General features: G+C 38.5%; 1 protein-coding gene across 1 annotated transcript in view; it reads left to right on the top strand.

The window, feature by feature from the left end:
* The window catches only part of VCAN (versican), a 156,108-nt gene that overhangs the window by 72,261 nt on the left and 71,595 nt on the right, over nucleotides 1–12,252 (top strand). The window contains exons 3-5 of the mRNA XM_019610239.2: nucleotides 4–5,505; nucleotides 7,597–7,710; nucleotides 8,505–8,618. Coding sequence (XP_019465784.1) covers nucleotides 4–5,505; nucleotides 7,597–7,710; nucleotides 8,505–8,618 — 5,730 coding nt within the window. The remainder of the gene's footprint in view (nucleotides 1–3; nucleotides 5,506–7,596; nucleotides 7,711–8,504; nucleotides 8,619–12,252) is intronic.

Below are 12,252 nucleotides of genomic sequence, written 5' to 3'. Positions count from 1 at the left end.
CAGATCATCCGGTGAATGAGTTTTTGGATCTGTTCAGTCGCCACATTCTTCCTCATGCAATAGATGAACCCCATACTGATGCAGAATCATCTCAGACCGAACCCTGTACTTCAGACTCTGTGCAGGATTCGTCTGAATATATAATATTAGATCCTTTCTTTCCAAACTTTATGGACTTTGAAGAGGAGGAAGAAGACTGTGAAAATACTACTGATGTTACAACTCCTCCAGCTTTGCAATTTATCAATGGAAAGCAACAAGTGACAAGTGCACCTAAAAGCACAAAAGCTGAGGAAGCAAGAAGTGATCAAATTGAAAGTGTTGCACATTCAAAAAATGTAACCTTTTCACAAATCAATGAAACAAACACCTTTATAATATCTGAAACTGAAGCTTCTGGTACAATGCAGCCAAGCAAAGCTGGAGAAGTAATAGGGGCATTTGAAGTCACACAACCGACAGCAGATGTTGCAATGTTAGAACCAGTATATAGTGGTGAGTCAGAAGTTACCACAACAGACAAATACTTAGAGATTACTTCTATGTATGAACAGTCACCACAAAAAAATAAGGAGACTGTAATGTGGCATGGATCTGAGGAGAGTTCTACCAAAGACACAAAAGACTTGCTTTTGATTGCTAGTGAATCTTCTGGAGATGGCTCCACTGAATCTGATTTGTCTAGGTCTGTGTACACAGAAGTTGTGACAATGTCAAGTCATGGAGATAATGAAAAATTTTCTGGTACAACTTCTGTTTCTAGTGTCATTTCTGTGGAAAGTTCTGCAGTAACTGCTGCTCCAAGTGCAGGTTTTGATACTGCTACTGTAGGCATAGCTGTGAAAGACTTTATTCCAAAAGATGGGACCACCGCTCCAGGAAATTACTATAAATCGACTATTAAACTTGATGCAGAGTACCCTTTTGAAAGCAACCTGGAAGCAACAACTCATGCAACAAAGCCTGAGATGAGTGCTTCTTCTTTTATAGTTCTAGAAGGTTCTGGAGATATAGAAGAGAACAGCAGTTTATCTTCAGCCACAACAGAAACACTTTCAGTGCAAGATATTTCTTTGGGTTCTGGCACAGTACTCCCAACAGAAATTTCTGTAGCCATTTCAGAAATCACCTCTGCTTTGCCTGGAGGAGGAAGAAATCTTTATTCTACTTTTGATCAAAGTTCTGAAGCAACTGTTTCCACCAATTTTGTGTCTGAATTAATTATGGAGCAAGTAGTTGGCAGCTCTGTTGCAACTGAAAAGAAAGTTGAAGATGAAAAAGAATTACAGACTACTGTTTATTCAAGTCAGGAAGTTTCAGCCATTGATGCAAAGGGAAAGTCAGAACTGAATGAGCTTGGAAGCACTACTAATGAAGTCAGAACTGAAAGTCAGGAACAGATCCTTCTCAGAAAAATAGTACCAGTAACAGGTACCATGCATTCTGAAATCAAAAAGGTTACCACCACTCCTTTCTTGAGAGAGAAGAAGCTTTTTATAAATGAAGGATCAGCTGAAGAACCAGCAGACTTTTTTTCAGGGAGTCCCACAAGAATAGTGGTAAGTACTGACTCCCCATTTACTGATTCAGGTTCTGGAGACATAGATGTTATCACTGAGTCTGCTACTTTGACTTCAGTTCCATCAAGGTCTATCATAGAAACACAAACAGTAAAACATGAAGGAAATACTTATGTCATCAGTGTTTCACTGAAGAATGCCACAACAGAATATGAAGAGCACATAGGAGGAAGTGAACCAGCAACATCAGTTTCAACTACTGGGTCAGATAGCTTAACAAAAGAGTCTGAAGTAGCAATTCAGATGTCTGAGAATGTCTTTAGTACAGAAAACCAAGGAGAACAAACACAAGAAGCAGAACCAACTTATACTGCTCCTTCTGACATCAAATCAGGTTCTAGAAGAGAGGTAACATCTCATGTTACACCAGTAATTAGAACAAAGGATTTACAAACAGCTGAAGTCACATCATCTCCAGAATCAGTTGTTAATAACAGCACTCTTGACACCATGGTGACATATGATAGCATAAAAGCAGTAACTGAGTCTACAGAAAGCAAAATGGGAAAAGGCAGCTTTTCAACCGTTTCTTTGGGTAAAATTCTAATGATTGAGTATGGCTCTGGCGAAGAACTCAAAGCTGACAGCAGCACCACAAAACTAATGTCAAATGGACCTACGGAAAAAGTGCTTGAAAGCCATTTTTCACTTTTTGAACAGGGATCTGGAGAAGCAGAAACTTTAACTGAACCATTTACAAAAGCATCAATTTCACCCACTGGGAAACCAGAACCACAAGAGCAGTATGACAGAAAAGCTGTCAGCATGCCATCCACTCTGGTTCATGCCTTCACTACTGAACCTAATGAGCTAGTCACAAGTACTGAACATGACATCACTACTTTGCGAACTGTAACTGATACAAAAATGGAAGAGAAAACAGCTAATGAGCTAATAGTGACATCTTTTGCTACAAATCTTCCTGTGTCAGAAGATGTGCACTCATGGGAAGACAGGCCAAGGGAAATTTCAACAAAAGCAGTAGAATCTTCTGGAGAAGCAATGGAGGATCCATTCTTCAAAAGTACGCAGGCTAACCATGAATATGTGGAATTCTTAGATGTTCCTACTATCAGACCATCTTCAGAAGAAAACAGAGTAGAAGCTGAATCTGGTGAAAAAGTGTTGTTGCCATTTAATAATGACAGAGTTACTGAATCTGCAATAATTGAAAGGATATACTTAAGTTCTCCTGTTACAGATACAGAGCAAGAAGAGAAGTTGGTACAAAATATTTTTCCCACAGAAGATATTCCCAGATTACTTCTGATACCTAAAGAAGAAAAACCAACAAACAATGAGCTCATCAGTGATCCATTATTTTCAGGACAAGGATCAGGAGATGAATTTACTGTTATTCCTTCAGGAGACTCATTGGCTGTCAAAGAAACCACAAATACTTTAAGTCCTCAGTCTTTTCATCCTGCAAGTATAGAACCCGAACTTTCCACTGACAAGACACAAGTCTTTGAAAGTGGAAGGACGGAATCAAATGCTGAAATTAATGGAGAAATTAGAACTACTGCAGCAGAGCTGTTGACAGAAACTGCATACTCAATGGCCACCAGTTCCCCAGCTTTAGAAGAAGAGAGTTCCAGTCACTCCAACTCTAAAGACAAAGAGATAACACATTATTTTGTTGTGATTGAAGAACCTTACAAAAAGGAAGTGGACCATAGGAGTGGAGAAAATGAAACAAACCGGCCAATAGCTACTCCTGGAGATATTTCTTATGAGGAATCTTCACATATGCTGGCTACAGATGATGTAACTCCCGTTTCTGTAGTACTGAGTGAAACTCCTTATCTTGTAACAGAAAAATCTCTTGCAACCTCAGCAACAAAAATGCCAAGCAGAGTATTTCCTGAAAGTTCTGGAGAGGGATCTGGTTGGGATGGTGTTTCAGATTCATTTCCCCCTGATACATTTACTCATTTGACAATACCTCCTGTGACAGAAGTCGAACTAACTGCTTCATCTCAGGTTCCTGGGGAAGTTTATCCTAAAGTTATGACAACAGATGCACCAGGAGATGGATCACAGATTGTGATCACAGGATTAGGTTCTCTTTTAACAGAAGAAAAAGAGATTGTGGCAAATCAAACTGCTGCTGATCCAAAGACAGCTACATCAGAAGAGCTGACAAGTGATACTGGGATGTCACTGGATATTATTCCAGTGGTTGATGACAGAAGACATGTTACACTGAATGTTTCTGTTTATGGTGATATTACACTAATTGAAGAACGACTTCAAATCCCATCTGAAAAAACAACTATTATAGACATGGATCACTCCAAGTCAATGCCTGAAGATATAATAAGTGTGCAGACAATGCCAAATCTTGCCATACAGTCAACGTATGGCAGTGATGATAGCATGAAAGCTGAAGAGGACAAGAATGATTCAACACTTAATTTTTCTACAGTCAAAGAGAATATATCTAGATCTGGTGATAATCTTTCTTTGACTACTTCCATGCAGCCAAGTAGTGAATCAGCAACAGCTGGACATGGACCAAAATTAGTAGACAAGGATTTAGGTTCAGGGTATGCCATGCAGTTTGCAACTGAAACTCTCACAACTACCATACTCAATGAATTGGGAATTTTCCTTCCAACAGTACCCGCGCTGGTAAGCCCCCATATGCCTCATGACTCTAAAAAATCTGAGTTCGAGGCTAAACATGTTGGAAGGACAAGCACGGCAGATGATGTGCATGAGACTTATACTTCAGCAAACAACCAAATACTAACAGATCAAAGTGAAACAATGTCTGTTACTGGGTTTTCTGGAATGGGCCAAGAAGAATCAGGTGACAAAAAGCCTGTGGTTCCTTCCCTCACACCAGATTTGACTACGGAGACAGAAGAGGCTTTGACAACTGACACATTGGATGTAAGTATGGTCACTACACAGAGTATGTCCCAACATGCAACTGTATCATCTAGCAGTAGTGAAGAAAAGCATTCTACAGTATATGTGCAAACAAAATCAGCATCAGCAGCAGAGTATGAAGAAACAGGCTCAGTGAGTTTAAATTCTGTATCTCAAAATCCTAAATCCTCAGTAACTGTTCGGTTAGTTAACGGAGTATCTGAATATCCTGAGGTAATCATTCCAAGTACATCATCTGCAAAGGATTCAGATCAGTCTGCTCACTCATCGGATGGAACTTTCAAAGAGGTTAGTTCTGATATTGCAGCAACTTATAAACCACCCACTACAGACCTAGATACAACAGAGTCTTCTCTGCTAGAGTTTTCTTCTGAGCCTAAACTAGAAAGCATAACTACTGAAAGTTCTCCTCACTTTAATAAACTTGTAACAGAGAGGTCAGAGGAGACAGAATCTTCTGTAAATGATCTGATTATTGAGGAAAATGCTACAGTTTCTGGAGATTCTCCATCAATACATGACTACCCTACTGCTTTTCTGAATTTTGGAGAAAGAACAAGCACGGATGTTCCAAAACTTAGCACAATAGAAGTTGAATTTTCTTCAGAGAGAGTGAAAAATCCCAGTCAAGAAAGTGATAGAAATACTGAGAGAGAGAGACCAAGGCTTTCATCCACACCTGCTTCAGATTCACCCAGCAGTATAGAAATTGGAGTATTTAAACCTGACCAGGAAACAGTTACAATGCTAACTTCATCTTTAGAGCCTTTGGATAGAAGTTTGGAAACACAGTCAGCTTTGCTTGGTCGACAGGAGATCACAACAGTTTCTTCTAACATTGCAACAAACAATGCAGCCCCTGGAAATAATCCTTATTCAAATGAACAGTCAACAATAAGCTCTGAGGAGCTAAATACTATTGAACTTGTAACTTCATCATTTTCTCTTCCGGAAGTCACTAATGGATCAGATTTCCTGATTGGCACAAGTGTGGGTTCGGTTGAAGGCACAGCAGTGCAAATTCCAGGTAACTTCCACATATGATCACTGTTATATATTTTTGTTGTGATATTTGTAAATGAATATCTTAACTCTGATAAGAGGTATGGCAATGAAATACAACAGAACTCGTGAGTTTCAAGCCTTGAAATCAGCATGATGGTAAACTCTACTGTGACAAAATGAAGGAGACCAAAACTCAAGCTCAGTGACATTTCCTGAGTGTTTGCATCGTAGAGCTCTGGATCAGACTTGAGCTGCCTAGCAAGTTCTAAAAGTCAGGATGATAATACTGATTGTGGTAGAGAATTCAGCTGTAATTATTCATTTTTCCAGTTTTCTGTGAAGATATATATAGTTATTTTATCTGATAGCTGTTCTGTGTTTGCATGATGATAGCACTTATACAGCTGGTTTACAAGTAGGATTTTCTAATAATACTTTGCAGAGCAGATCTACCTGCATTTTAAGCACTGAAATTTTCTATTAAAAATACATTTTCTTAGTCTACAAGGTAATTAAAAGACTTCATGAATTCAGTTTATCTGTAGCTTACCCGGTTAATAAAGCGTCTATCTTTCATAAACTATAAATCTTGTTAGACATAATTTGCTACAATATTTTGGTTTACATTAATGGTTATCAGGCATCATTTAATCAAATGCACTGATGGTGCAGGTAGGATCTTTAAGAGGAATGTAACTTCAATTTATTTTATCTAGATATAGCTGAAGAAAGAAAAAGGCAAGTTTAGAATTACATAGCTTTCTATTATATATATATACGTAATATATATATTCAGATAATCCAGGTAGCTATGAATTTGAACATGTTTAGTAGAAAATTATCTGTAGATAAACAGTAAAACATACAGTAAAAACAACAGTAAAAATAGGTGCTTAACATAGGTCTGCTTTTTGGATTTAGACATAAGCAGTCCTAAAAGAACTCTATTTTAAGATTATTAGATTCTTTTTAAAACCTCTATAGCAAGAGTCTGCCCACTTACATACATGCCCAAACTTATGAAGGCAGGATTTTCTCCTGGAGGCTTTAAACAGAACTTAGTTACATCCAGTGAGTAGATAGGGAATGTGGTACCTTAAGAACACCGCCTCTGTAAAAGTTTTATTTGAAAGGATAAAACAGATGTTATCTTTTATTTGTAAAAATAGCCAAACCGCTTTGGGAAAATGTAACCAAAAATAAAGTTTTCTCATGTCGTTGATTCAACTTAGATTACAAAACTCTTACCCATTTTGTAAGTTAGGTCTTTATTCTTGTATCCCAAAAGGGTTGTCTTAATGATTTTCCTCTAACTCTGAGAAGTGGATATGAATGGTTGTCTAGTGAATTTTTGTGTGAATGATTGCTCTTAGGCATTAAATCAATTGCAAATACCTAGGTATTTAAACACAATTGAAATACACATCACTAGAAGTCATCTCTGCAAGAAAAATCTATTTAAATGATAACTCCTGTAAAACCTGAGGATTTCACAGCAGGTAAGCTTTTATCTTAATGTTTAGTTCAGCTACAAATGTACTCAGTACCTTTATTTGTATTCTTGAAGTGTGGTTTAAGGAAAGGTGAGAAATGTGCATGAATGAAAAGGTATTTTCAAAGAAATAAGAATCTGTGTGCACTGATTGTTTGAATATAATGACATGAAACATCAACAGGCAGCCAGTATATTCAAGAGATATATGTTCTGTGTACCCAATCATTCTACATAAACTAACCCTGTTCAAAAAAAACAAAAGCATTTTCCATTCATTTTGCTTATGTTTAACTCTTTTCAGCTATAATTAATTGTCGTGCCATGCTGACTAAATCCTCAGTAGAGCATTGTGACTGCCAAATGTAGTACAGATTCCAAAAATTATTTATGCTAGTTCAAAGTAAATGCCATGTAATTTTTAAAGTTGTAAATAGTGATGCCTGAAAATAAACTTTACTATTTTACAAAATATCTTAATATTCTATCTTGTTATTGTAGTTTCTGTAACAATAGTAGATCTTGCAATACAAAAATGACGAAAGATTTATTTTTCCAAAAATTCAAAAACATATCAGCTCTTTGAGACCATAGAGTAAACTTTATTTTTCTACTTAACAGGACAAGATCCATGCAAAAGTAATCCCTGCCTTAATGGTGGTACTTGCTATCCACGTGGTTCATTTTACATCTGTACATGTTTGCCAGGTTTCAATGGTGAGCAGTGTGAATTAGGTAAGTTGATGCCATCAAGATACTGGATTGTCTTCAGATTAATTTAAGTATAAAGTTTTCATACATGAGATTTGCAAAAGTAGGTGTTTTTTTTAAGTTGAAGAAAACATGGACATGTGAAAATATTCTGCAGTAAAGCCTTACTTAAGGAGAGACTGTCAGGACTACTATCATTTCCTTTGTTTTCTGCAGGAAGATAAATGATTAAAAAAATACTTAGCCAGTGTTTTTCCTAGCTTACATTGATGAAATTGGTAGTTCGTTAATGGGTTGTTGCTGGTGGAAGTCACATTTTAAATACTGCATCCTAGATCTTTCTCTTTGTCAAGGAATCCCCTGATTACCAGCCAGAGATCAGAGATATTTTTTTTTCCTTTCATTTGAGATTTGTGAAGATATTTGAGGTCTCCAGTGTTTGATGAGAATTTTTTGTGTGATGGTCACAAATCCAAGCAAAATTCTCTACTGATAATGGTCCTGCTGTGCAAGATAACTTCTTTCTCAGCTACACAATGCAGCACTGAATATTTAGAAATTAAAGCAGGAGTGCAGGACTCTGTGGATCAGTAAAGTCACATTTCCTGAGGAAACTGCTTTTTGCTTTCTGGATGAAGAGAAAGGAAATGTAGATGAAATCAGCTATCGTGCAAATAAAATCACTCTCTTGGATCTTTCACAATACTTCATTTTTCTGGTGTGAACTTGTCCTAGTAATAATTATGAATAAGGCTGAAGAACATTTCCCTTTTGAAAGCTGAGTGAATTATAAGAACATTTTTATCTGTATGTTGTAGATATTGATGAATGCCAGTCTAACCCATGCCGCAATGGAGCCACATGTATAGATGGCCTCAATACCTTTACTTGCCTGTGTCTACCGAGCTATATCGGGGCTCTCTGTGAGCAAGGTAAGATATGTTTTTAAATCTAGAATGACTTAAATCATGTGTATGTGGCTGTGAAAGAGGAAAAATGCTGTCATCTTTTCCATGAGAATTAAAGTGAGTTGAAGTGCCAGAAGCCATGCTTATGTATGTTTCTTCTTAATCATAGAATTGGAAAAGACCTTAAAGATCGTCGAGTCCAACCACAACCTAACCATACTACCATAACTCCAAGAACCCTTCACTAAATCATGGCCCTGAGCACCACATCCAAATGAATTTTAAACACATCCATGGATGGTGACTCAGCCACCTCCCTGGGGAGCTATTCCAATTCTTAACAGCCCTTTCTGTAAGGAAGCATTTCCTCATATCCAACCTAAACTTACCCTGTTGCATCTTGAAGCCATTTCCCCTCGTTCTGTCACCTGTCACCTGTGAGAAAAGATCGGCCCCTCTCTTGCTGTAAGCACCTTTCATATACTGGTGCAAAGAGAGCAGTGAGGTCTCCCCTCAGCCCCTTCTTCCCCAGACTAAGCAGCCTCAGTTCCTTCAGTCTCTCCTCACAGGGAATATTCTCCAAGCCCTTCACAAGCTTTGTTGCCCTTCTTTGGACCTGTTCCAGCACCTCATTGTCCTTTCTGTACTGAGGTGCCCAAAACTGAACACAGTACTCAAGGTTAGGCCTCATCAGTACCGAGTACAGGGGCAGGATGACTTCCCTAGTCCTGCTCACCACACCATTCCTGATACAAACCAGGATGCCATTGGCCTTCTTGGCCACCTGGGCACACTGCTGGCTCATATTCAGCCAACTGTCCATTCTTGTTAAACTCAGAAGTTTATCCTTCTTCCTCTTCTCTCCCATTGTTATGTTACATAGCTATCTACATTATGAAGAGAAGAATGTCTTTGTTTTGTCTTGTCTTGTTGTTGTTATTTTTGTTGTTTTCCAAACAGTGGAGAAACATAAAACTTCTTTTAGACAGATGAGTCATATCAGCAGATAGCTAAGATAATTCCAACTTTATACACCTATCTGTTTCCACACATCACTTCAAACAGCTGTCACTGGAAAGTAGGAAATATCCCACTCAGTATACTAGATTATATATCAATCCTCTGAGGACCGTAAACTTGACATCTTTATCCCAGACTTTTCTAGATTGATTCATTTGGTGTTATTTTAGGACAAGTATGTTGCAGGACCACAATTACAAATAAGTTTTAGAATTATCTGAATTGGACAATTGAAATGAGATCAAACATCTGATTTCCTGTAACTGTTAGAACATTGCCTGCAAGAAATGCTGTTGTATTTAAGAGAAATATCCATGCTGCAAGATATTTACTTAGTGTGTAGATATAGGAGTGCAATAGGGGTAGCAAAATCTGTTCTGCCGGTAAAATTAATGAAGACATCTCTATAGGAAAAAGAAATGGGACCCTAAATGTACTTTCTGAAGCTTATAAAAATATCTTTTTCTTCAGCTGAGTTGTTTCATTCACAGGTGAATGAACTGGACCTTTGGATTTGTGTAAATAATGCTGTGTCTGAACCCTTCGACATGCTGCCTATTTTCAGGCTTGTATCTCATCTTTAGTGAGTGGAAGGCAGTTTGAAAACTCTTCCAGTTCAACCTATAGAGATGTTTCTTAGAATTTAAACCTCTTGAAGCTGACTGGCTCCAGGACTTTTCACTGTTCAGTTTTTTCAGTAGTCTGCCTAACCTTGTGATTTGAAAGGAGTTCTGAATTTGCTCTTAAAAATTGCAAGTCATCAGTATTCTCACAACAAAAGAAAGAAGTGTTTCTGCTCCTCTCCTCTTACCTTTAATTTCAGCAAACGCATAGAAGTGATGGGCTCCGAGTACCATGGTAGCTTTCAGCTGCTTTTTATGACCAACCTGAGAGTACATTCTAGGTGGTTAATGGGAACATTTCCTAGTTTGTCAATCAGAACCAGAGCCCTGCTCACTCAGCTTTGGAATTTAAATTTCCTCTGCTTAAAGTCTTGCAGTGGTTTGAGACTTGGGAAAATTGTTCAGTGCCAAATTTCCACTCCACCAGACAAAATAAAATCATGTTGGCAATTGAGACACAGTTGTCTGGCAAGCAGGCTTTATTTCAAGGCACCAGTCCTGACCTCACTAGATTTAAAGACCAGCCAGAACAACAGAGTATGTACCTCAGTGCCACAGGAAAGGTGGAGTTGAGCACACTAAGATTATATTTCATTACTTTCTCTTTTTTTTCCTGCAGTATATACTACTCATTTTAGAGAGCCTCAAAAAAAGTGAAGTTGAAGGACTTTCTTAGACATGGTGATGAGTATTCAAAATATGATGTAAGTGAGAGGAAGCAATGAATGCACATTGCTTCTGAACATGAAATTCAAAATGAGACTTTTTTAGGATAGTGGATTTCCAGCTGACCTAAAGCCCCACAGTTTTAAGCGTGTGCCATCATTAGGAAATGTGACATGGGGATAAACCCAGGAGCTCCAGTAGGTAGTAGAAGCTGAGGAGCCTTCAGGGTGATCTAAACCAGGGTGAAAGAAATCGGTTCTGAGAACCAGTGAGCTGTAACTGGCTCTCTGACAGACATTTTTCTTGCCAGGTGGAAGCAGTTCAGCAGACAATCCAAGCCCGGGAACTTCTTCCTGAAGAGAGCTAAAGTTGTCTGATGTTACAAATAGAGCAACTGAGGGTGTTTCCTTTTTAAACTAGATTTGTAGGTCAGCATGCCAGCATTACTTCTGAATCAGTCTAGATCAAAGTGGAATGGAGGACCTCTGCTAGAAAATACTCTCTTTTTCCATCACATGCATGTTTTCAAAGCACAGCATGCCACTTATTGACATTTACATGTTATTTCCTAAATGCAGAAATATCCAGAAAAGGTTTTTCAAAGGATGACTGCAAACTGAAGTAGACCTCGGTATGAGCCTTATCCCAGGGGAGCCAGTGGTCATTGCCTTGGCATCCTTCTGTGGAAAGCCCTTCTGAGAACTTCCAGCATCTGCATAAATGAGGTCAGAGCTCAGAGCATCCCAGTTCCGCTGCCCAGAGTGTTGCTTCACACTCTCCATGGCTGAGAAAGGAGGAGGGGGGACAAGCTGGGTGTCTTGCACACAGTTTGTGGAATGAATGCCAGAGAAGGTGTGCAGTGCGGTATATCAATGGATGCAACTGTTGATTCATTATTTAGCTGCCCATATTTGGGATGGGGAGAACCATATTTCATGGTTACATCGGAGACAATAGAATGGTAGGGAGTTACAATTTGGGCTGCAGCATCAAGAATAGCTGGATAGATGAGCATGTATTTCCTTCCTTTTCCTTCCTTGAATGGCTTGAGTTACCTTCGCTTTTTGTTGCCCCCTCTCCCTTGTTATTCTCTCTGGTATCTACCTGCTTTCAAAGCATGTTGTTTGCATTTCAGACTCAAAGTTTGATTTTCTCCACTGCAAGCGCACCTAGCTAAGTCTGTTTACCAAATGCAGTTGCATGCTTGGCCCTGTGTGTTGAAATGATGGCTGTGTGTTTGTTACTGGACATGCCTCCTTGGGATAGTATAGCCAGCTGGTCTGTATTCCAGGTTCTGAAAGCACAACAGCTTTTTTCTTTATAGTTGTATCAGGAACTGTGTTATAGTT

Source organism: Meleagris gallopavo, chromosome Z (genome assembly GCF_000146605.3).
Source record: "Meleagris gallopavo isolate NT-WF06-2002-E0010 breed Aviagen turkey brand Nicholas breeding stock chromosome Z, Turkey_5.1, whole genome shotgun sequence".
NCBI lineage: Eukaryota > Metazoa > Chordata > Aves > Galliformes > Phasianidae > Meleagris > Meleagris gallopavo.
Note: the sequence above shows the minus strand (reverse complement) of the source record. Positions and strands in the feature narration are given on the sequence as shown.